Source organism: Passer montanus, unplaced genomic scaffold (genome assembly GCF_014805655.1).
Source record: "Passer montanus isolate IOZ18808 unplaced genomic scaffold, ASM1480565v1 scaffold10, whole genome shotgun sequence".
In the NCBI taxonomy this organism is placed as follows: domain Eukaryota; kingdom Metazoa; phylum Chordata; class Aves; order Passeriformes; family Passeridae; genus Passer; species Passer montanus.
Genome location: NW_024356505.1, coordinates 16,029,380 through 16,056,784, shown reverse-complemented (window position 1 = coordinate 16,056,784; position 27,405 = coordinate 16,029,380). Strand labels below are relative to the sequence as shown.

At 36.7% G+C, this 27,405-nt stretch overlaps 1 protein-coding gene across 6 annotated transcripts in view; it reads right to left on the bottom strand.

Annotated features, from left to right (window-relative positions):
- Window positions 1-27,405, bottom strand: part of DGKB (diacylglycerol kinase beta) — a 333,385-nt gene that overhangs the window by 288,546 nt on the left and 17,434 nt on the right. For all 6 annotated transcript variants that reach the window (XM_039712589.1, XM_039712598.1, XM_039712580.1 and 3 more), the window contains exon 2: window positions 13,279-13,539. In XM_039712589.1, the coding sequence (XP_039568523.1) occupies window positions 13,279-13,348 (70 nt within the window). In that variant the 5' untranslated portion in view covers window positions 13,349-13,539. The remainder of the gene's footprint in view (window positions 1-13,278; window positions 13,540-27,405) is intronic.

Below are 27,405 nucleotides of genomic sequence, written 5' to 3'. Positions count from 1 at the left end.
TATCCTGCATAATTCTTAACACTGAGAAATTATTACAAAAATAAACTCATAGTGGAAACAAACACCAGCTATGATAATGGACTTTATTATCCTTTTGTGAAAGGGACCAAACTGTTTTCTATTTCTTCCACCTGTTCAGTCAATATAAACCAATAATTATTGTGAAAAAATGAAACAGGTGGAAGAAATGGGAAACAGTTTCATTCCCTTTCAGAAAAGGAGAAAGAAAATTAGGTGGAATCCACTTCATAAAAAAGAAAAGGGCATTGAGAGACTGCTTCTGAGAAAGACTGCACAGTTTAACATAGACATTTAGTAAAACAGTGCATAAATCAAATCCCTAGAGATGCTTCAAAGTCTTTAAAACAAAGCAGATGATCAATTCTTTCAAACTAAACCTATTTGATAACTGTGGTATATAGGTTTCTTTTTACTATTATCATTAATTTTTTTGAAAGACAGTTGTATGAGTAGGAGGTCTGTAAGAGGCTTGGTATAAAAATATTAGAATGCTACTAGAGACAAGTTCATAGTTATCCATTAGTGGTCTGAATAAGAGAAGAACTTAAAATACTCACCTGCTACTATATATACAATTAATCACAATTAAAAACTCTAACAGTTTGCCCCAAGCACCACCTCTACTCTTTGGCACTATATGTGTAGCACACAACAGCAAGAGAACACAACTCTTCTATCACTTGTAGCATGAAGAGCAAATACATATGAAAAGAGCTCTTGCATATGCCTGGGTATCCTAACTCCTGGGGGGAAAAAACAGGACATGAAAACTCTTTATGGAACAGAACAACTTGCTGAACATACAGGTGGGCATTCCCATCCAAGAAAATGATGCCATTTCTTACCTTAAATAACAATTTCCAGGATAAAACCTGAAGTGCAACCAGCAAATTTAACATAACAAAGAGGCAGTGACACGACGTATTCCTTATTCATTAACCCAAGTTATTTAGAGCAGTTTACACAGCTTTTTGATTCACTAGATAGAACACTTAATGAGGTCTACCTCAGTTTCAAGCCAAAGACTTACTGGCATGCAGACCATATTTTTTGCTAGTTTCCACTAAAATAACTAAATGGAGATGTGATTATAACTCACTCAGCATAATTATAAAAGATTTAGATTTACATTTTATGTCCAGATAGACCCTGAATAAAGATTGACATATTTGTGCCTGGAACAAAACTTTAGAGATGCATGCCTCCCAGGGAAATGATGCTAAGCCATACAGATGACTAGCTGTAGAGATAGATTTGCTTGGGTATTTTTTCTTTGTTTTGTTTAAGGGGTTGAGAAGGTGCTGCTAGCCAAACATGCTACAAAGGCTGTGTGGATAGATAAAGTAGGGATGGAAAAAAAAAGAAAAGGGGGAAACAAACAAAAAAAAAATAAGTTCTTCTGAAATGTGTTACTGGTAGAAAAACCCTGAGATTCAATGTAAACTCACTCAGGTTATTTTTAAAAATGTAAGACTGGATAACTTTAAGCTGCAATATCTACGCAGAGCTGCAAAGTATTTATCTTAAGAGTACAGTCTGCCTTGAAGAGTTTGTAGTTTGAAGAGCAGTTTAGTAGTCCTTGTACCTAGTCAGTCATTGCTTCTTGAGATTGCTGTTAGAAGGAACAGCTACTCTGACACTTGCTTCTTGAAACTAATCCAGAAGAACTGCAGTGCATGCTGTGATTTAAGCACATACACTGGGAAGCACTTCAGAATGTGCTTTTGTACCATTTGGGACAACTTAATTGACATTCTTTCTGTGAATCCCTTGAACTCCCAGAGCTCCAAGTCCAGAGCACTCAAATTTGTATCATAATGTCATGTAACTTTACAGTATCACATGTTAGGCCATTGATAGAACAGTGAGCCTGGACTTGATAAACAAGGTGACAATGTTCATTGTGTCTGAAACAAAATACAAAATAATGGTTCTATACTTAAAGGCATATGAAATGGGTCATTACTTCTCTAAGTATTAGCCAGTTCCTAAACTAACTTCTTATCTACTAAAACAAATCTGAATGAACAGCCATTTCTGATTTATTCCAGAATAAGAGCACCTCCAAAGGGACTGTATATAGCTTTTTCAAATTTCAGGTTGAGTACTTGCTTGGATTCACCCTCATCCAAAATTAGCTAAATAAGTGCTCAAGCTTTCAAATCAAAAATAATAGTGCCTGTATAAATCTTCACAGATTTTAATAATGAAGAATTTATATTCCAAAACTTCTAGAGGGCCCTCTACAGAATAAAAAATAATAAACGTAAAGTAATTTAAATCATTTTTACAAGATAAACTTTGGCTAGCCACCAAGGTTTTATGTGAATTCTTTTCCTTCTGCTGCAGCTATTTTCTCTCAATTTCATGATTATGTTTTTTCAGTAGTATTATTATTTTTCATAATCAAACAGCAAACGTAAATCAAAATTTTCCAAACATTCAGTTTTTGGTACTGAGTTCTATTTTGGCTCCTGTCTGCTGCCAACTCTGATTTTGTCCTAATAAGCTATTTCTAACATCTGTTCTCTGTTTTCTTACATCCCTCATGGCACTACCTATGGGCTGTAAAAATGGCACAGATACACAAATTTTGGTCTACCAAAACTTGGTAGACTCCAACTTTATTTGAAGCAATTTGTTTTGCTTTGTTTTGAATGTCTTCCTTTTTTCATATTTTTTAATAATTTTTCCCTTTTAGGACTCTTTATATTTTTTATCCCAGGAACTCTTGTCACTCACTCATTTTCTTCATATCCCTTCAATGTGCTTTCACCATCTCTAGTATAATTTCAGCAATTTATCAAACTCTTAAAGCCTATCCAGTACAGAAGTGCTGCAATTCAACAAAGAATTCAGACATATACTTAGTACATAAACCATCTTCCCCTCCTCCTCTCACAAACATCTATAAAATTTTCACTCTATCCTTCCATTCATTTCAACTAGTACTACCTATAGGCTCTTAACCAATATACAGCCTATGCATTCTTTGAAAGCAGTTACAATGATTTCCAAAGTGTTTATGTTGATACAGGCAAGAGTACTGGAGTCTGTTCCATCTCTGTAGTGAATTTCAAACATGAATAACATACTAAATGTAGAAACAGCACTCTACTTAAACAAAAACAAAAACTAACAAAAAAACCCCACAAACAACAAACAAAACCAGAAGCAACAACAAAGATACAACAGTTAACAAAGCATTTTAAAGCTCTTCAGTATGCCTTCATGAATGACAACATCAATTCCTAGGCAACTTAATTCTAGGAAATGCATTCTTCAAAACAAACTCTATCTCTATTATTACTGCTACAATTAATTCAAGTGTCTCAATATCGCAATCACGGAATTGCTAGGGTTGGAAGGGATCTCTCCAGACTATCTAGTACAACCCCTGTTCCAAGGCAGGATCATCTGCAATTACAAAAATTATTTGTAACTTCTATGTTTAAAATAAAATCAAGCATTCCTATTTTCAGAATTAATAAAAAAGCATATTACATTGGAATTTAATCACAAATTCTTTTGTCCATATTCTGTACTGGTTTTAATAAAATTATGATGCACATAAAATCTGGGCAGTTCTAAAGACAAATTTAGCAATATGTAATGTCCTCAAAAAGCCACTCAATTCTGCAGCACGGCCAACAAAGCTATGCAGTGACACTGCATAGCATCCACTAAAAATCTTCCAGAGCCACACAAAAAGCAATATATTTTTAGTGGCTAAAAACACAATGAAAACATATGTAATTATGTGCACATTTTAATTTTTTGTTTCTTTTAACTGGTAGAAAACAACAGAGAGGAAGGCAATCCAGGGCCCTTCACCCCAATTAAGGGCAGATGGAGGAAGTCTGCTGACACTATCTGACAGCCCTAAGTCCCCTCTTCTTCAGGCACCTCTGACTCTCAATTTGAGCCATCAAGACCAACCTATTTTCTGTTCTCAAGAGGAACAAGGAAGGCAGCTTTGGCTCTCCTTTCTTCAGAAACCCAGGAGAGGCAGAGCAGAAGAAGTGGTAAAGCTAATAGCAAAGTATATTTTTTCAGTATAAGTTGGATAAGCAGCTTTCCCCTCTCTCTTCAAGCATATGAAGCTTTGCAGGGCTTAAGGTACCTACCCTGGGTTACTGGTTTATTGAGTGTGAATCTCATGAAGGTGAAGTGGGATCATTCTTTCTCTCAGAGCTATGTTTTTTTCAGTTTGTCTGATGAGTCATGGATTGTCACCATTTGAATTACACTTTCCAGCTCTTCTATAGAAATGCAGTGACTAAAAATACATGCTTTTAATAAGAGCTGAGATTCTGCTACAGTCACATGGCTCTCCAATTAGCCCATTCTCCCTTCATTTTGTTTCTCAAAGGCTTGGTGAACTGCAGCTCTCTGTTTGTGACATCAGGCTCATTTCCACAGCAACCAATTGAATTATCCCTCAAATCTTTATAATAATAAGCAACAGGAACAGATGAACTCGTAAGAAACAAAAGCTTCTTACTGTTTACATGCAAATGTCCATAGAAACAACCAAACAATAAAGGAAAAGGAATATGGAAGATACATAGAAACACAGGAAATATAACAGGCATAATCAATGTTTACATATTTTACAGCATATAAATAGACATTCAGTAATTTGATGACCATATGTCAGATCTGTAATAGACACCATATATGTTCAATACCAGTAACAGCTGATGTCGCAACACCAGGTGTTATTGACTGGCACCATGTACCTATGCAGCTTCAATTTTAGAAAATGTCATTATTTTTACACCAAGGAAATAAAGAGCAAGGTGAGATGACACCATTTGCCTTTCAGAACCCAAAGATCAGCTGCTAGCTACCACACATCATGAAACCCTCAGCCACAGAAACCTGAAAACACCACTTACAAGAGTAAGGGTGCTGGCCCTGTTCAGCCTCATTTATCCATTCTGTGATTCTGTTAACAAGTGTTTCTGTTTTGGACTTTGCAAGAACTCTTTACACTTGCTTCTTGCAATGGTATCCTTGAAAATGGAAATGCAAGGTCACTAACTTTTACCCTTTTTTAACTTCCCCATAATTCCCTTCTATTAAAACTATATTATTTAAGAACCATTCAATAACAATCTGTATGTCTAAGAGTTAACACAGGCCCTGATATTATTGGCAGTGCTGGAGTTCTGACTAACTTAAACTTCCTCAGGTACTGAAACAGCCACTGTGCCTTCAGCAGAAACACTGGAAACTTAGTAACATAATCTAAAAATAATATGATACTTCTGAAAATAAGGGCCTAACCACATCCAGTCTCAGCACAACAAATTCAACATCTGTATTGAACTACTGTGTTTCACTACTCAGCAACACCGAGCAAACCTTGCAGTCTTCTCCAGGTGTTGCAATTGCTGTCTCTTCCCCACTCTCCTAGATGAAGTCAATGTGCAAGAAGGTTTCAGGTAAATTATCGCCTTGTAGTGAGACCACCAAATGCTTCTGATGATGGGACAGTGTCCTATTCATCAAACAGAAAGCATCTCCAGTGCCTCTCCTCGCACAAATGATGCTTGTAATAATGATAGCCTTTCTAACAGAATTTTCTCTCTGGATTCTGAGATCAATGCAACTGTCAAACAGCCTGAATAATTTTTTTTTCCTTGTTCAATTCCTTTAACATTTCTTCCACATGAGACCTAAACAGATACACAGCTTTGACACTTCACTAGCTTTTCTAAAATAGACACATCAAGTGTGTTAGCACTAGCACAACTGCTTCCTAATACTTTCATTACCCCTAAATCAAAGTTACAGTTTTTGGAGCCATCATAATTTTGACCCTACCAATCAATTATTCAGGAACCAGAAGCAGCTCTTTAGGAAGGAAATTGATGCTAAAAACAGCTAGCACTTCATTGAACTGATCCAACTATGGACTAATTTGTCATCATTTTTCAAAATCTTTGAAATACAGGTTTACTCTAAGAGCCTACTGCCTTCTCTGTTTTTAATAAATTAATTCTTTTCATGTTATGATATATGATCTCTTGTTAGCAGTCTCCAGTCAACAGCACACAGAAGAGACGCTAGTTTTGCGTTTTGCTGACTATAATCCCTTTAATTGGAACTATTGAACAGATCAGATACTCCAAGAGGCATCTTCTGTTCTGCAGAGGAAGAGCATCTTTTCCAGCCTTTACAATTCTGACTCTGGGGGATTTATAAACAGATTTGTCCCAATTTTGCCAGCTGATAGTAAAAACTATAAATTCACTGTTTTCTGCTCTTAAAATATGTCTCCCTGCTGCTGACATATGAAGTTTCTTGCAGTTAAAAGACAGGAGAGAATCCCTGTAATTAGCTAAGACATGAATACAATACTGTAATAAGGTACTCCAAGTCACTCACTGTGACTATTTTGTGCTGTTACTATGTACCATTTAAAATTCTACAAAAGCCAGTACTTCCTAAAAGAATGCTTCAAACTAGAACATATAGCAGCCTGAGAGGGACAAAAATGTACTTAAGTGCATCTGCCTTTGTCATAAAATAAAGAAACTCCTGAATAATTTCATAGTCCCTTTAACCAAAGCAAAGGGCTCAGAACCCTTCTACATCATTCCTTTCCCTAAATAGTTTTTCCTTTCCCTAAACAGTTTATACCTGAAACAAGCTGGATTCCCTTCTTCAGTGGGAGCAGTGGAACACAGGAAACAAGCTCTGCACACACAAGAGTGTCCCACCTGACAGACAGAGAAAGTTTCCTCCTTACTCACAATTATGAACAGAGGCAGTATAATACTGTTTACCATTGACAGGCTAATGGAGAATATATCAGCTTCTGTTTGGTTAAAAAACAACTGCTAGTCACCACTAGGCACAAACACTAAGCATTTTATCTCATTAGAACGCCCACCTCAAAGATCCAGACCATATTGTATTATTGCATGTTTATCAGCTTTTTTTTTTCCTTCAGAAATGCTCAACTCATCATTCCTATCTTATATTCTTTTTAAGACTTAACACAGAAACCCTAATTAGAGAAAGAAATGAAATCCACTAATATTTCTGCAGATGATATTGGTGCCCAGCTTTTGATCTCCCACAACAACTTTATCTATGGTATGAACTTCAGAGGTCAAGTCTCAACTATGACTGGTTAAATGAAAAATAAATTCACAACTTTGTATCTTCTCTATTCTGGATTTCAGTCTAACACAAGTCAAAGTCAAATCTAATATCCTCATTAGTGAAGACTGTATGTAACCGCCTTCCTTTGGACAGTGTTCAGGGCTTTTTAAGAGTAAATCTGACTAGAGACTAAATAAATAATATGTAACACTCCTAATCCATATTCTCTAAATTGGTGCAACAGAGGAATGTGCTGAAAGGATTTAGATTCACAGATCTGAAGAAAAAAATTAAAGTGCTATATCAATATGCATAGTTCACCTCTCAGGAGAACTGAAGTGCCCCACCGAACCATTGAGTGGTTTTCTCCACACCATTTTCTCCTACTTGGATTTTTAGCTCCCAATCACAGATTTGGGGTAAGGATTCAGATGTTACAAATTATCAACTGCTCACTTTTTCTGACCATTTTACTCCCAACAGGCCTTGCATGCAAAGACTGGCTCCCTCACTAGAGCTATTATCGCCCTCCATGAAGTTCTCCCAAGTGCATGGGATACTGTACAGGCAGAGCTGGTACACTCCACCTTTCACAGCCAGTTTTACAGATTCTGTCAAAACTTTTTGAGAACCTGATCGCCTCCATCTTTACTAACAGCAGCACAAACATTATAATCCTAAAATCCAATACCTGAGGTAAAACTATTTTCACTAATCACCAGTGACATTCTCTCTCCACTTGCCACACAGTCAAAAATAGATGTTTTTGTCAAATTGCACTGGATGAGGTTCATTTCCTCATTAGAATTGGCACCATTTCATGTGGCACTTGAAACCTGGGACCCTCTGAGGGATTGTGTAATGGCCCATAGCTGCTGGTGACCAGCTGCAACATATATGAAGTTCCCTGAATATTATCATTTACACCCATTGTAAAAGATAATACTTGCCTCTGTGAGGACCACAGAGCCAAACCCACTCAAGAGTCTCTGACAACCTAACTTTGAACCTAAACTTCTGCTGACCTTCCCATTTTCCTTCAGTAATCTTTTTCACAAATTCCTCCTTCCTGTTCCCCTATAAAATTGTTTCACTGTCTAGCTCTTGCAGTAGCTATTGATGCTACATCAAAAGATGCTGCAGCTGCTGATGCTGTTTCTGTTCTCACAGTCATTTCAGTAGCACTCCAACATCTATTTCTATCTTCAGTCTGTGACGGTCTGCTCAAGTTTTCCTCCACCAGCCTGGGAAAAAATCACTGCCAAAAGTTTTGCAAAAAAGCTTTTTTTTCCAGGCTTTTCCTCAGGGCACGTTTTGTTGACAAACTCAAAAGGACAACACAAAACCAAGCTATTTCCCCAGAGTGCACTTGCTGCCAGAGCTCAGAGGTCTTTTTCTCCGCCTACTGAGGGAAGAACTTCCTTTTTTTTTTTTCCCTTTTTTTAATGCTTAGCTGACTCATGAAATAGTCTTGTTTTAACTGTTTCAAATCCCTTCAATATTTCCACACTTGCATTTGGAGCAGAATCCTCTAAGCTCCTTTTAACATATAATTTGTACTACAACAGCCATAAAACTTTGTCTAATAAAAAGGAGATACAAAATTCATTTAATAAAAAGTATAAAAAAAAATCCTGTCCAAACTAATCCAATTTACCATACAGACAATAATCTACAATGAAGCTATTTATATGGCTTCTCTCTAATGCCCTTACAATTCAGGCTCCTGTTCAGAGTAGTACAGAATGGCACATACCAGTGAATTACAGAATCATTTAGGCTGAAAAAGATGTCAAGATCATCAAGTCCCATCTTTGACTCATCACCAGCTTGTCAACCAGACCATGGCACTAAGTGCCACATCCATTCATTCCTTGAACACTTCCAGTTATATATGCACACATGACTCAACTCTGAATGTACTTATTACTCCACTACTGCCCTGGGGAGTCTGTTCCAAGTTTAACAACCCTTCCCTGGAGGAAAACCTCATGTCCAACCTGAACCTCCCCTGGTGCAGCTTGAGAATTTTAAGCTTTTGTCCTATTGACTGAGAGCTTTTGTTCTATTGCTGGTTGCCTGGGGGAAAAGGACAACCGTCATCTGACTACAGTCACCTTTCCAGAAGCTGAAGGGAGTGAAGTGCCTCCTTTGGGCCTCCTTTCCTCCAGGCTAAACCACCCCAGCTCCCTCAGATGCTCCCCATACAAGTTACAAATACATATCTGGTACTTAGTATATAGTTTTGAAGAAACTGTTTCTGCCTGAAACATCTTGTAGGTATCTTACTCTATGCAATGACAATTTTATGCAGAAAAATCTCTCTATCTTTTCACCTTGCCTTCCAACAGCCAGCATTGATTATGAAATCTAAAGGAGAGAAAAAAAATCTTCTCTCAAGTGCATTTATTTCCCTAGAATCTTCAGCATTTAGTGTAGGCTACATTATTGTTGTTGTCATTATTATCAGTATTATATAATAACCACATCAGTTATCTTTTTTTTTTCTTTTCACTTATTCTTCTGAGATGAAACCAGGCAAAGACGTAATGCAAAATATGTTCTACTGTTCTATCTTCAGAACAAGAGGATAGAGGAGATTTTTAATTTGACTGGGAAGAAGGACATAGAGGAACTGTCTTTGGAAATAACTATTCTTCTAAAACCACACATATGCATATTAACTGAAATGTGCCAAGTATTAGGTAATATATTACTTAGACTTCAGAAATATTTTTTTTGTTAAGTAATATTTAAACTGTTCCAAAATTCATTGAAGCCCCAAATTTAATATGGCAGGCAGACAAAGAAGGGTCCTGCGTTGGAAGCATAAAATTCCCTTGACTTGAGCTCAAAAATAATTCAGTAAGAAAAAAATTACAGATACTCCTTGGATTAATTTATAGGAAGATATTCACCTACTATGAAGTTCTGAGTGTTGCTTAGATGGAAATATTTTTGATTAGGAACAAGTGATGGAGAACTCATTCTCCTCTGCTGTTCAGTTATATGTATGGAAATTGAGAAAAGCTGTTACATATTCAAGAAAGAAATTTTGCATTCAGGGTCTGGGTTCACCGAACAGTACAGTTGGATAAAGCACTGAATCATACTGCAACTATGTGAAGAAGAAAACAGGCAGACAAGACATGGTAGGAACTTCTCAAAGTCATTACAAGGACAGTAGCTGCACACAGAGCTAGGAGCAGACCTTGCTTAAGAGTACTTGCCAGAGTAGACAGACTATCATCAAGCTCACAGAAAATTAATAAAAAGAACTACACTGAACTAGACAAAGTGTCTTTCAGTCACAAAGTGAAGAGCACTAGAATCCACAGGAGAAGTTTAAAGGGCTTTATACAGTGAAAGACCCACACACACCTGCTCTGGTGACTAAAAAGGGAATTTATGCTCGAAGTCCAGGACAGTTGGATCTATAATGTCCACAGTTACATGAGTTATATATGCACGTATGACTCAACTCTGGATGTACTTATTATCTGTGCAGTCTGTATCTAAATATAGTTCAAAATTTTCTCTGCATGACTGAAATCAATTGATGCCAAGAGAAGCAGCTCATCTAGGTGCCACCTGAGCTCCATTTCTTCTTATAGATAAGAAGAGTCACTTAATGTCTCTTACAACCTGTGTGGACCCATTCCTCCGTTCTTCTTGGAAATTGTAACACTTGCAGGTATGACTGATTCCAGGACAGTTTGGCAGCAAGTTTCCTTCATAAAACAGGTAGAGATGAGACAGGCTTGCTTTCCAGATAGGCGAAAGATCAAGGACATGGTTTCAGACTGAGCTTCAACCTCAAAAGACTCAAACCCAAATCCCTCATTCCTCTAAGTGTACCCTGTTGTGCAGCAGAACAGCGTCATCTTTCCTACACTGGATCCACACTAAGGCTTGCAGACTTGTGAGGTGGTGTGTGCTCGTGCCCTGAGCAGAGGCTGTCACACAAATTAAACACTGTCTCACTCTGTAGCCAGCTTAGGCTGAGGAGATTCAGCTCAAAAAGGGAACTGTGCAAGGAGTTTTCTCCTGGTCAAAACATCAGTATGCAAAACACCAGCAAATGCATTTTAAAGAGAATATTTTCAGCATGAATAAAAGACATATGATCTAAAATGGATGAGCAAACTTTCTTAACCAAATTTATTTAGGGTCCAAAGAAGAGCAGAAATTGAAATCCCCCTGTACTTAACAACTTCCTACAGGTTCTAGTTCAAGGCAGCTCAGCACACCCCCTGTTCCCCAGCTAACAGTATCTGTTCTGAATCAACAAAGAACTGCACCCAGGGTAAAGGCCCACACTGGAGAAGTCTGTGGAGGACTGTTTCCCATGGAATGTAACCCACCTCAGAATGTGGGAACAGAGTGGAGTGATAGAGCAGTTTGGTGAGCAACTGGCATCCTGCCACAACCAACCCATCTCAGCTCTATAAAAGCAATATTGATTTCCAGCGATCGTATTAGGCAGAATTGACTATCAGCCTCTAAGAGTATGATCCAAGGCAGATGGGTTTTTGGTTGACTATACTCTTTGTTCTAATACTCTAGAGTACTACAGCTTGATGCAAACTAAAATAGAATATATAAATACTGTATTTTTAAAATTCAAGGAAGTTAAAAACTTAAATAGTTAAAATAATGTTGCAATTTAGGTAAGATTAAGTAAAATCTCCATACCAAACTGAAAGGCAGAGCAAATGACAAACCTGCATATCAGAGGGTAAATGCAAAACAAATGACCTCTCTATGAATTTCCCACTTACTCCAAAGTCCTGGAGTGAAACCCACTCCTTAGCACAAGGCACAGCTGGGTGCTCATCACCATCACTGGTTGGTAGACACCTGCCATAAAGTCAAACCTCCCCAGAGTGCCACCTTCTAAAACCCAGATCAGCCTTCTGTCCTGCAGGAGAACCACTGGTACTTCAAAAGTTCCATGCTGGACAAAAATGACAATTTTTTTTTTTTTAACTAAGGACTTTTGTTGTTTAGGATTTTTTTATTAATATTATTTTTTTAAACTGAATCAAACTCGACCAAAGTCACCAAATGAAATTTGGTGATTTTTAGTTCATTGCTTTTCCAAGTTCAACAAAGACAATGAAATAGCAAAGCAATTATATATTCAAGCATTACAAAATTCCATATAATTTAATTATTATTTAGTAATAAGTAAAGCTATCTGTTGTCACAACCTTTTGCATCTGGCCATGTTACATAAAAAATATATCAAATTCAAAAATACTGGTACAATTTCTTTTACAATTGCATTTTAAAGTCTTAGATCACATACTCAAAGATATTGCTATTTAGTCCTTTAGCTAAATCAAATTGGATAGCTCAGAAATTCAAATTAAGGTCCATACTTGCGGTCTATTCCTTTAGCATAATACACAAAAAGTTATATATTATTAACATTTTTCCTAATTGCCTCAGAAACTGAACTATTTGCACAAAAATGTATCACATTTCAAAAAAACTAGCATCTTTTCATTACAGAGGAGCAGAGGAAGCTTGAAAGACAACATTTTTCTTTAATGTACACACACAAACCTGAACACAAACAGATTCAAGCAATTTCCCTGACACCAGCAGTTCTAAAACAATGGCTCTGAACTACTGTGTGTGCAAGAAGTGCTGGAGTAGTAAAGGGAAGCCAAAAGTAAAGGAATATCTTAAATGCCTTTTTTCCTCAACATGGAAGGCAAACGTTTTGACAAACATTGCACTGAGGCTTAAGTTATATAATACTAGAAAAGAAAACCCACATAACTTTCTATTTCTATTACAAATGTTCAACTTCAGATATTGAAAAAAATGAAGAAAAATAACTTGAAAATATTTTTTCAGGAAGCACTAAATATTTTCAATAGTGATTTTTTTTAACTGCTGTATTATTGCTTACTATTTATTTTGTGATGTAATTTCAAACAAACAAGATTATTCATATAAAAAATGTGAGAGTTTTCTTCACAATGAACTCTGAAAGCAATGAATCATCAATATCAAATCTGGGTGTGTTCTAAGCTGTGAATAGTATCAATAATACAAAAATTTTATATTCTGCATTCAAAATACTCTCAGTTTTTATTTAGCCATAACATTTTTAAAATTACTTACATTCTGCATATTTCTGAAGCTGAGAGAACTCCCCAGGGCTAAGGTTAACCCACTTCTCCTGGCTCGTCATACTGGCAGTAAGGGTCCTCCTTCTGTATCAGAAGAATATTCCTTTTGACCCAGGTGTTATAAACTCCATAAAGATTTTTAACTTCAGCTCACAGTGTCTGGAGAGTGCCGAGATGGCATCAGTCAATGTGGATGAAGTTTTCGATGCTATGAACTGTTCCAAGCGTGTTAGTTCAGTGGTGAGTTACAGCACTGTTAAAAGAGCAAATATTAAATACAGCATAAATACCAAATATACCAGAATAAAATACAAAATATTAAATAGCAGGGTATGCCAGTTTTCCCTATGGGAATACTTGTAACTAATAAATATTTTCTCATATGCAGTTTTGCTCAAAATATTTCCATACCATATTTGTCTGTAAATAGTTTCATATGTATTTCCAAAGTAATTTTTTTTAATTCCAAGTGCTTATGTTCAGAATTCATTAAAAATTATCAACTGTTTATGATCAAATGTATCTGAACACACTTTATGGAGATATTCCCGATTTAGTAACAACCACTGAAACAGTAGATACTATCTTATCAGTAAACTTAGTTCCTTATGATTCTAAAATTGAATTGCTGTAACTGGATTTTTACCCAGCTATGTTGTTATTCAGCACTGCATGGCCTTGTCAGAAATGCTATGAAGCTTCTAACTCTCCATGCCAAATGAAATGGATTCGGCAGTTTGCTGAGAAATCCACAAAAGAGCTATACAAATATTAACAATTCTAAAAAAATAGTAGGGGTTTGATTTCTAGAACATCACAGCATTGCTAGTCACTAGTGAAAATAAAATATAACTGTTGGTACCATGACAAATGAGTTCAGGGGAAAAAAAATTATCAAATCGTGCGTGTCTTCTCATCCCAATTTTATGTAGTTTCTTCTGTAGGAAAAACCCTCTGCCCTCTAACAGTAATGAATTATCAACACCACTCCTGGAACATCAGGTAGGCTACTTTTTGTCTAATTTTAGCCATCTGAGAGCCGGGTACCTCATTTGAGATTGTCATCTCAGGCACTCCCTTTAATCATCACAAAGAGCCAGGTGGCCCAGGCAGCAATTAATCCCTCCAGTTTCAACATAAGCTTAAAATGTGATGAAGTGCCTTCTGTGGTATTTATTTTATTGATTACAGAGGTTGCCTAAAAGACCATTTTAGACTAGAAAGCTAATTTTAGACTGCAAGTGGAAGCTATTCCTATGTCTAGCAATGTATAAGGGTTAAATTACAAAAAGAGCAAACAAAAAAATTCAGACCAAAAGAGACTAACACAGCAATGGAATGAGTGTTAAGGAGGGAGTGTTAAGGAGGGAGATATTGGTAGCTAAGAAAGAACAGAAAAAGGAGTCATGAGGGGAAAGAAAGGAAAACCAAAAAAATTACTAGGAACAGAAGCATGGATTAAAAGAAACCCCCACATTAACCCAATCAGACAACACATTTTTTTTCTGTTTTACATATACGAGTGTCATCACTGGACAAAGAAATTCATGCAGACACTAAGGAAGACACCTCAGCCCCAAAGCTTTCATTACTCTCAGACCCCTCCCTTGTGAATAATTTGAATGCATGGACTATACCATGAGCAAGGGTCTAAATACAGTAACAGCTGTCTTGCCTTTTAAAATTTGTACCAGAAGAGATTCCTCTGCTCTTAATCTCCTCTGTTAGGAAAAAAACTATGATGAGTTGGAAGTGCTCTTAATCTCCTCTGTTAGGAAAAAAACTATGATGAATATCTAGAAGATATTGGAACATCTAGAATCTGATTGAATACATAAAATAACTGTACAATACAATTGAAAAAATAACAAAAACTAACAGGAGCATGGAGATTGGGATGAAAAATGAAACATTAATGTGAATATAACTGGTTATCAAGAAAAGTTATCATTCCGTCTTGTGAACTTCAATACTTTTACTGATCTCAAGAAAAAACAACTATGGTCAATTGGGTCACTTTAATCAAATAAGAGATGTTTCATTTCTGGCAGTTGATTAGATTGTATTGAAGACAGTTTTATATCTTCAAGTAGGTATATATATTTTTATAATCTTGGCAACTGATTAGATTTTACTGATTTTTTAAAAATTGTATCTGCATAACTGATTTACCATAACCGAAATTTTTGACCATAATTTCAACCAGTTTTACTATTTGCATCATCCTTAACTACATTAGCTTCCTTACCTACAAAAACTAACATTGCTGAATACTGTGAAGTTAGAGATTATCTTATTTAATATGCATATTTGTGATAAACAGTTTACCATTAGAATTACTACAGCTAGCAAGGTAATGATTCTGTGCACTCTGGTTTGATCAATCTATTCATATAGATTGATCTATATATACTATAATACCTTTAGTTGACCACAGTCTACAAGGTTTGTTGCATACACAGTTCATCAGAAGGGAAAACAGATCTCGATTACTAACTCTGATATCCTTTCCCCACAACAGACACCCAGGCTCTACAGCCTAGAACCAGAGTTGTAACAAAAGATACTTGTCCTGAATGAGATGGCAGCAATGGAAAAAAATGTAGTATGGACATGGCAGCTCACAGGAAAGAAAGTTTGTGCCTAAGACAGCAGCTATCACGGAACATACAAGAGAATTTAAAGTTGTACTTTTATTCTGGACAACTCTCAAATGCAAGTTCTGTCCTTTGAAAGGGAAGCCTGTGGGAGACATAGTGGACTAATTAACCCCAGTGTAATTTGGGAACAGGAAAGGAGAGGTAGGCAGTCAGTCCTCTGAGGGTGGCTCACTGGTCTTTGGACTGCAGCCAGGTCCTGACTCCACCTCAGTATATGTGATGCAGAAATACACAGACACATAATGGGGAAGATTTCACCAAAAGGAAAAAGAATCTTCTAAGTACTTCCTTTCTTTAGCTTCCTCTTAGGTTCTGCAGCAGAGTCCCAAACAAGGAAAGATCCCTGCATTGCTTAGTTTTTCACAGTTGTACCTTTTACAGTGACATTTTCCCATTTTATGTAGATAATATCATGGTTATAAGGAAACAAACAGCATACAGATGCTGATGACAAAAGTCAATGTATAACACAATGTATATTGTGTTATACGTTAAGGTACACACTGGAAGATCACCTATATACTATTCAAATATCCAAATTTCTGTAAAATAAAATATTAGTTTATTTGTATTATCTTTTTCAGAAGTGCTTAATATAAATTCACTTCTTTACACTTTATTTAAGTGCTCATTAAGTACTTAGGAAGGCTATGCAGTGAGAAACCTAAAGATAAGTATATGAATAGGAAAGTAGTATCAACAATAATACTATCATATTGGAAAAAAGGAATATTGAACTACAACAATAATCAAATGTGCTTGCTGGTAGAAAAAATAAAGATAAGCAGCTCTAAATAGATCACACAGTGATCTGACCTGTTCATGCAGAGATAAATTTTTTGAAGAATACAATACAGCATACAGTTAAAATACATACAACATCAGGTAGGAACTTTCCAGCAATCCTCTAAGAGTTCAGCCTATTCTGGGCAACTCAGATTTGCGCATACCTTTTGTTAATATACACTTAGGCAAGATTCACAGCCCTCTCAGCCAGACACAAAGCAGGCCTTACAAATAAGAGAAACTAGAAACATGACATTAACAAACCATTCATTTAATCACAAAAAGAATTAGAAAAAACATCTTCCTCCTCTAGCCACTGACTATAATAAGTCTTAGAACTCCACTCTCCTTTTTATAACATGTCTTCCTTTATGGATTTGAAAGTTTATTAAGTGTTCTGTCAGGATTCCTACCAGGCCACATATCCAAACTAGGAAGCATAGCTTTGTTAAAAACTATACAAATCAAATTACTTAGCATTCAGCCAGCATTGCTAACCAACTTAGATTTCCAGGAATTCCCCATGCCACCGAAATCCCCAGCTGCTCTACAGAAGCCTGGCTGAGAAAAGAAAAATGAATATACGATAGAAGAAAAAAACCATAGAGGCAAATTCCCCATATGCCAACCTCACGACTCAATCTCATTCCAACTCATCCAGTCCTCTCCATAAGGAAAGATGAGTTTTTGGAGAGTATTCAGGGCAAAACAAATTGTGTCAGTCCCACAAAACTGATCAACAACACCGATTTGAGCTCCAAACTTTGACCCATGGAGACACGTCCAGGTTCTCAACCAACCCAACACAACTCCCTGGAAGGCAGGGGAGCTTCTTTTGAGGTCCTACCTCACTGCCACGTCTGAAAGCACAACACTCATCTTAATGCATGCCTTAAGGGACTTATTTCTGTTCACCATAACAGGAACACTTACAACACCCTAGAAACTGGCTCTTGAACTTGCTCAGCCATCTTCTGCTTCCCACCAGCCTTTCCATAATGTCCATCTCATACAGAAGTTCAATGGCTGCCAGTTAGTCCGTGGCACAGGAAAAAGCTATAGGAAGTTTCCTTCCACAGAAAATTTAGTTTTCCACAACAGGACTGATTAATGATTTTTCCCTGAACAATAGGAATAAATAACATAGAATATTTTATACCTTAATTGCTATGGAGGCTGCAGCAATTATGCCTATCAAGAACTCTTATGTACAGAATGTACTTGGTATTTCCTTCAGTGGGGTCCTACATTTTCACCATGGTTAGCTAGATCCTGTAATTTTTAGTGTGGACATAATGGATTTTCCACACGAGAATTTTTACATGTCAGATAATACATATTTACATGTCTGCCTGAAAATTTTCTCTGTTCTTCAAAAAAAAAAACCAAAACATGCTAACAGTCATTAATTTCTTGCCTACATTATGTACAGGTATACAAGACATGTGTAGGTTTTCCTGCAACTGATTTTACACTTTGTAGAGAACAATGCCTTTAGTGTCAGAAGTACTCCAAAGTTGTCTGGTTTAAAGTTTAGTATGAAGAGCTTGACAGGCAAGAAAGCCAACCAAAATATCCAATAATCAACATTCTGGTTTCTTTACTTTCAAACACAGAAGTAATGTAATTACTTATAATTGCTGCCAGATTAATGGCATGAATGAAAAAAATGATGCCACATAAAACACAACAGTTTCTTCCTACTTACATTGCATATTTTATATAAAAACAACCTTTGTTTTGCACTGAATTTAGTATAGAGTCTTTTTAGTGGCACACTTTTTTCCCTTCAATTTAGTAAAGGATGTTTACTGATGTAAATTAATACAATTCTGAAATATAAACTATAAACATTGACACACTGAAATCAGTGATAGTTTCTGTATCAAACTGAAAATCTCTCCCTTTAAAGAAGTGACCAGCACAACTCAAAAGCACACTTATTCTACTGACTACTTTATTCCCAGGTGTACTAGTCTGTAACACGTAAAGGCATCCATTTAAATTTTAATACAAAAGATATGGACTGTATTCCTCAGAGAAGCAATTACTCAAATTCACTTTCTTGAATTATTTATATGGAATGTATCAGTAAACACTAAGAAGACATGCAGCACAAACCCTATTGTGGCATGCTAAGCGGAATACTTGAATCTTTGAAAACATTTCACCAATACTACAGTTTGTGACAGGGAAAAACATTAGCAACAAAAATGGAGGACTGATAAAAACCAACCAGAATGCAAGATGGCAACATCACTGAGTACAGTCAGACTCATTTAAGAGCAGTTTAATAACTGAAGCGAAGTTGTTAAGAATAATAATGTTTTAAAAGGGAGATACCAAAAGGAGAGTGTGGAATAAAACCCAAGAGAAACGAGTGATGCACAATACAACTGCTCACCTGAGCAGCCTCTCCTGAGCAGCAATCAGCCAATTCCTCCCAGTTTATACCCTCAGCATGACATTCCATGATATGGAATATCCCTCTGGCCAGCTGCCCTGGCTATGCTCCCTCCCTGCTCCTTGTGCACCTCCTCACTGGCAGAGCATGGGAAACTGGAAAGTCCTTGACTTAGGGGAAGCACTACTTAGCAACAACTAAACACTGTTATCAGCATAACTCTCATAGTAAATCCAAAACACAGCTCTGTACCAGCTACTAAGTTTAAAACTAACCCTCTCCTAGCCAGAACCAGGACACTCTCCAGGTACCTCAACTTCATCATATGAATTCATTAAAAGCAACTTCTGATTGATCTTAAATTTTACAACTGCTAGGCTTGCTATTTCCAGGTTGTTACACTAATTATCTACCAAGTCAGAAAAACTATATTCAAATTTCCCAGTATTTTTTTCACTAAAAGAAATATTGAAATAAATGAAACCTGAGGAGAATCTGGGACAAGGAAATACCACAACATTTCTGCTGATTCATCAGAAGTATATAAAGGCTTTTTTTCTTTCTTTAAATAATACAGCTGAACAAACTAAAAAATAAAAAAAATTCCACAACCACTGGAATTTATTTTATGCCTTTGAGAGAAGTACAACATAATTCAAAAATCTCCTCCAAGTGAGAGTCATGGAACTGTTCCCAATCTTAAAAACTTCTCAGTAACAATTTTACAAAAACAGATTTATAAAGTGAAAATTGGAAGAGAGAAGTTGAGGAGCTATTCATCCTTCTTACTATTTTATATCAATGACTAAACAAGAAAAATTTTCCATAGGGTTACTAAAATTTGAAACTTTTTTTTATGACTAAATTATCACAGTGAATAACATGTTGATTTTGTAAGTGACTAATTAAAAACATCTTAAAACTAGGAGGGATAAAAGAAAAAAAGAGGAAAAAAAATTGACCCCAACAAAAGTAGAAAATAAATTGTTCAGACAAAAAGATTTCTAGACAGCTGGTAGTATTTCAAAATTGGTGCATTTAAAAAACACATACTATTTGAATATTAAAAGCGCTAAAAGAAGGCTGAATCACTAAAGCTTAGACTGATATTCTTTAATAAATAGAAAAAAGCAATCTGGAACAGAAAGCATTGGATTTTATAGGTATATCTATGTAATCTATAATAAATTATCTGGAACACAGCACATTAGACTGTCCACTAGAAAAAACCCTCTGATGAGAGGATGAATCAGTCTCTCAAACAATTCTTTCCACATCACCCACCACTATTTCTATAAATCCATTGAAACTCCTCCAAAATCCTGGAATAAACATCCTGAGGACAGCCACTGCCTTCCACACTGCATCTGCCATCTTCCCCAGGAAAGCCAGCTCCAGAAGCGCCTCCCTGGATATGAGCTCTACAAAGACCTCCCCTCAACCAGCATGACAAGTATTTGAGCACATTTCAACAGAAGTTAAGGTCTTTGACTATTATCTGCCACACGTTCTTCCTCTCGTCTTTAATTCCCTCACATGGGGCAACCTCTAAATTCTGCCTAACAATCAACTTTTGTTGGCAGTAAACTACAGGGATTTTTTTTGTTTAACTGTTGGATTTAATTAATCTCTCCATGTTTAGGTGCTCTAGGGGTGATTGCATTACAGGAGAGCAAAGCTGAAAAGCGTAATTTATAACTGGAAAAGAATTTGGATGATCCATAATTTCCTGGGGCAGAAATTCCTACTTCATGCTCGGAAATAAGCCTTTGAAGAGATGTTCTTTAGTCTTGTGACAAAAATGTTCCACAGCACTAGAAGAAAAGATTTGTTAACTGCTGTCCTCATTCAAATGCTTTGTGTAATTTTAAAATAAACTGGGAACAGGGCAATGGAATTCCTCATAGAAAACTTGTGAAAATATGAACCTGATTTAATCAATAGGAAATCTGTATAGAAAATAAAGGTAGATCAGCAGGCAGGTTAAAGAATTTAATAGGGGAAGTCCATGCTAGATTGTTCCTACTTCTATTGTTTTCTACTATTATGTGGAATTTTTATTTTTCCCCCTAGGGAGAATGCTATGCGGAGAAGCTGATTAAACTATTGCAGTCCACTCTCCACTGGGATAGTGTGCAGTTTTCTAGACAACTACAAATGTTTTGTATGTCTTCATTAGGTTTACTATAAAAAAGTTCAGCAATAGTGAGATACCAAATAGGTTATCAAAGTAAGGCGGCCCCTTGCCTACAAGGAGACATATCTGCATCTGAAGTAAACTATGTGGTGGCAGCAGCATCTCGAAGTACAATTCCACATTCACCCAGAAAACTCCTGACCCGTTCAAATTCAGCTCTAAGATGAAAATAACATCTAGGTTTGTGAAGGATCAGTGAGCATTGCCATTTGCATGTTCCTAAAATTTGCACTGATGACACATCCATACTGACACTAGAGTTGGGAATGCACAAGTAGAGCATGAGTGAGGCAGTTTTACTGCAACAAAGCCAGAAGGGAAAATCCAAGTTGGCCCAGCACCACAAGCATCAGAGCAGGCTCTGCACCTCTGCCTGACCTCTTGTGCACATGTCCAAGGGATGCAAAAGGCCACGCTGTCACAGGTCCACAGTTCTCAGAAACCATTACTTAAAGGCAGCTTGGCCTCACATCCTTCTACACCAGAAACACACCTTGAGTCACTTCTCTTTTTACATCCTCAGTGATTTCCCTGCAGTTCATATACTGCCATTGAGTAAACTGAGACAGAGAACTGGCATTTGCAGGACTACACTCTAGAGATCTGGTCAGAGATGGAAGTGCATTTTCTGACTGAGGGTCCTTCATTTGTTTGTCTGTCTGTCCATCCCACCCAGACAGATTTACAAACATTAAGACTTTAACACATTGCCCCAGCTTTCAGATAGGAAAGCCCTGTATCTTCATGGTTAGCTGGGCTGATTTTTTTTCAGACGGGTATGAGAAAGCAACAGGGAAATCTATGTCCTCCACCTACTGACTTCAGTATATTACTTACCTCAGAATCCTTTCTAGTTAAGAAGTGATAATATTCCTATGGAATTTTTAATAAATAAAAATTGGTATCTGATTTCACATTTAATTGACAAAGGTACATAATCACAGTTTTACACAATTTAAGTTTGTGTTCTTTTTCCATGATGTTCAGTTTTCAATATGAAAACTCACTTTTGTTAATTTGAATTTCTCGGTGCTTTTCCTATCTTAAAGGGAAGAAGTAAAAAAAGTCTCCTTTTTCCCTTGGGAATCCTTTGTCTGAGCTAGCTAACATTATGCTTGCATTTTAAATATATTTTTTCTCTTGAGAGACTCTCTGCATTTCTGTTATCTTTTTCTAGCATATTTTTCTCTGGAATTCTACCTAATTATTTTCTCTCTTAAAGTGTTGTAATTAAATCTGCTTAGATTGAGTTTATGTTTTTACACAGTAGTCCTTGACATACTGCATGTATGATTCTCTATAGACAGGAGAAGAGTGGGACCGGCAGAAAGAAATATTTTCTAATACACGAAGATCTCAGAAAAAAAACCTTTGCTCAGGTCTCAGAACAGATGCAGGAAACTCCAAGCTAAGTGAAGGCTAAGATCAACTTTAACTTATGGCACATAATTATATGGTTTGAGAGAAAAGGGTAGCTGGTACCCTATTGCCGGTCTGGAACACACACATGTAGCCCCTTCAGGATTTGGTTCGAGTTTGCTTCCTTTGTCTATAGACTGCTAAATACATGCTGGGGGGACACTGGCAGGACTTTGCCCCTCCTGACGTCTTGAGAGCAATAGCCTAGCCTGTCTTCACCAGCCTATCAAGACAAATGCCCACTTTTGCCACATTCTACTTCCTTTTGCCTACAGGACTGATAAACTGAGGAACAACCTGCTTAGATACAGTAATAAACCACGCCTAAATAGACCTGAAAAGAGACACGGGATAAACACAGGGGAAGTATCTTTTTACTCCAGTGAGCTACTCACCTTAAAAGTGCAGTTGTTGGATAAAAAAATCCAAACGTGCTTAGTAAGACATTAGCTCAAAATTTGAAACAATTTCCCCTGACTTTGCTGAATGCTGTTGCTTGTGTTTCCTCACCATCCGCAATTCCCCTGGGGATCCACACAATTTTGCCCAAGGGAATTTTAATCCTATCCACAAATTGTAGTCAAGAGCCAAACAATTACTAAACAATCTTCATGCTGGAACACTTACAGTGCAGGTCTGCCTTTTTTTGCTATTACTATATTTGCCATAAACTAAAAATCATCTATATGTTTACTTCTGAATCACAAACATCACCACTTAAACCATTAATCATTTTTTGTGCAATTCATTTTCACCAGAGTTTTAAAAAGCAAAACATAAACAATGTTTTATGTATTTATTTTCCTTTTCTTTCAAAATTAATAAATAAATACATCTACTGAGGAATGAAACATTTAGTCTATTTTGAATATATTTTTAAGCCTTACATCAAAACAGCTTATATATTAGAATATTATAACTAATGAAAAGCCAGAAATCAAAAAGGGTATTAAAGTGAGGAAAGTAGAATAAATACACAAACACAAAAAGAAAGTCAATGATTCATTGTTGTTTCTCTGCTTAAATTGTTGAAGAATTCCTTTTCAATGACAAAGAAAAAAGCATAATAAAATGGATGGCAACTGAGTAACACTACATTTGTGCTTCTATATGAGGAATAATTACATGATTAAATCTCCTGGACTCCACTCCCACACAGAACAGAAGTATCAGGTAAGAGCACTACCATTCCTGGTAATACTAACTAGAGATGTACTACCTCCACGAATTTATATTCTTAATTTGAATAGAAGCAGCACTAATTGTAAACAATTGCAAACCTGTATCTATTGCACATCTACAGAAGCCTTTCTGCCTTCAACCTGCAATCCCTTCTGTTGGCTTTGTTGGTTTCTCAGCTGAAACACCGGGATAAACACTCTGCACTTGATGCATTGCAAGTCAGATGTTCAAGCCCTTCTTATGCGTTTCCCTGGCTTCCAAATTTATGATCCTAAAACTTAACTTTTAGAACACACTCGTATAACTAACTTAAGCCAACTGAAGGTTTACTCACTGAAACAAAGGTATCTCAAACAGAAATGTTTAATATTTGCTTTACACTGGCAAATAAAAGTTTAAAAATTGGTCCTGTAGAACTTCAACGTAATCCTGAGTATGGCAAAATTACCTACAACATTTATGCTCAGTTTTCTAATACTGAAGAGAAACTACAAAGAAAAAACTTGTAAATTATGAATAGGCACAAGCTTGTTAAGTCACATTTCATCTTGCACTGGCTTTCAACTTTTTCACCCTATATTTGTTTTATATACTTCAGTTTGTACTTAGTAACTACTGTAATAGTTCTTCCATCTACTTATAAAAAGTCATCACTAAAGGTCTAAATGGTTTATGAGAAGGCTGCATATGAAATATTTATATTACAGAGCTTGAATTCCAATGAAATCTTTCAAGACAGGAATATAATTTTTTTTTGAAGCATATTTTTTAGGGGTTAAGAACTAGCCTCTTTTCTACCTTTCTGATTCAATCCATGAAAGTTTTCAAACAAAGAGATTTTCCCAAGTCCCCTGTGTTGTCTACTCTCACCAAAAGGCAGAGGATGTACTTAGGTTCATAGAAACCATAGGGTCATAGAATGATTTGGGTTGAAAGGGGCCTTGAAGAACATCCAGTTCCAACACCCCTACCAGAGGCAGGACACCTTTCACTAGACCAGGTTTCATAGAGTCCCATCCAACGTGCCCTTGAACACCTCCACAGATGGGGTATCCACAACTTTTCTAGGCAGTTCTCACCAGTTCCAGTGCCTCATCACACTCACAGTGAAGAATATCTGTTTATTAAGTGATTTGTTTTTTATGAGTCACTCCTTTCACATGCCCTGTATTAAAATATGCACAATTGAATCCTTCTACATACGAAATAAGCCTAAAAGAGTTTACTCTACTTATACCCTCTTTATATCACAAGAATACCACAGCTATGTAATCTGTCACTCAGTTTACTAATGTCATCCCATTTTGGTATAGCTCAAGTCATTAAAAAAAAAAAAAAGAGAAAAGTATTCTATTTAAATTTGTTATTTAAAACCAATTCATAAGAATTTCTTTTTCTAAAGTCTGTATTTTAAATTATAAAGTTATACTTCCTCACGAAACAGAAGTTTTATCTTCTGAGAACTTTCACCAAAGATCATCTAAAGCCTCATAAACCCTCCATCCCCAAAAATATAAGATTAAGTTAAAATAAACTTGCTTATATGTTCCAATGGATATTCACAGAACTGATATTGCTGTACCCAAGTAACTTTTATAATTGCTTATATTTGCAGTAGATCAAGACAGCCCTTCTGATTTCTCATTCGAGGCATGCCATGTAACATGAGGTGTTTTATCCAAGAAAAAATTACTACTAGCTGCAAGAAATAAAAGCAAACAAATAAAAATCACACCGAGAAAAGCAATCCACTCTCAGGTGGTAAGCATCCATACAAATCTGTGATTCAGATTTTGAGGTACTATTGTTTACACTCAGCTGCTTAGACTGCACAGACAGAAATCCCAGAGTTAAAATGAACTGGGCAAGTGAAATTATGCAGCTTGGGGAACCTATTGCTTTTTTGACCCAAACTACAGTGTCTGCACTCTGACATTCAGTGCCTAAACACACTTCATTTTTCTCATTTGCTCATGAAGAATTTGCTCATTCTTTTCAACCTGGCTAGACAAATGGAACAGATGAAAAATGCCAAGTAATAGCAACAACATAACTAGAAGTTCTGTGCTTGTACTATAAAAGCAGAAACTGAGATAAGATTTACCCACTGGAGGGGAGGAATGACATCCAGGAGGACTTTGAACGGCTTATGAGGTGGGTCCATGCAAACCTCATCAAGTTCAACAAGACCAAGTACAAGGTCCCAAACCCAGGTCAGGGCAATTCCAAGCACAAATACAGGCTGGGCAGAGAATGGATTGAGAGCAGCCATGGGGAGAAAGACAGGATATTCAAGGACAAGCAGCACAACATGATCAACAATGTGCACCTGCAGCCCAGAAAGCCAACTGTATCCTGGGCTGCATCCAAAGCAGTGTGGCCAGCAGGGCAAGGGAGGGGATTCTGCCATTCTGCCCCTCTGCTCTGCTCTGGTGAGACCCCACCTGCTGTGCCCCATCCTGACCTGAAGCCCCAAAAATGGACATGGACCTACTGGAGTGAGTCCAGAGAAGGGACACAAAGATGATCAGAGGGCTGGAGTCCCTCTCCTATGAAGACAGAGAAAGTTGGGGTTGTTGGGTGAAGAAGGCTCCAGGGAAACCATGAAGCAGCATTTCAGTAACTAAAGGGGGCCTACAAGAAAGATGACTTTTTACAAGTGCAGGTAGCGATAGGACAAGGGGAACTTTAAACTGACAGAGCGGGGTTTAGGTTAGATATTAGAAAGAAATTTCTTACAGTGTGAGTGGTGAAGCACTGGAACATGTTGCCCAGAGAGGTGATGGATGCCTTATTTCTCCAAACAGTCAGGGTCAGGTTGGATTGGGTTTTGAGCAACTTGGTCTGGTGGAAGGCGTCCTTAACAATGGTTGGGGGAGCAACTGGGGGTTGGAGGTTTAAAACTACATGGCCTAAAAGATCCTTTCCAACCCAAACCATTGTATGATTCTGTGACTATATCGCACACAGGAAAATGGTACAGACCACCTGCCTTTTAAGAGCAAGGAATAGAAAATAAAAAAAGGAAAAACACTCAATTTACAGAAAGGAAGTTAAGAACTGCAATTCCTAAAAATTAATACAGACCTAGTGGTGAATTTTAACAAATTACTAGATGACAGCTGGCATTACTTATTGAATTTCAAACTCATTAGACACACTGAAGCATTTGTTCTTAATTTGCTTGCTATCACAAAGGAAGCATGTATGGAAAAGTCAGGAACTGAACTGAGACTTGTAACTGAATATATTTAAACACATACACCGTGCTAGTTTATGCAACTCAATAGAACAGTTGTACTTCTTAGCAGCTTTATTTTTGTCTATCATATCAAGTTGGAAATGGTAAATTTAAGTCTAAATGCCTAAAAAAAATGTTATTTAATAACTTAAAATAGAGCTGTAGATTATAAAAATTATCATGGATATTTATTAACCAAGCCTCTGAATTTTAATTAAAATTCCCTGTCT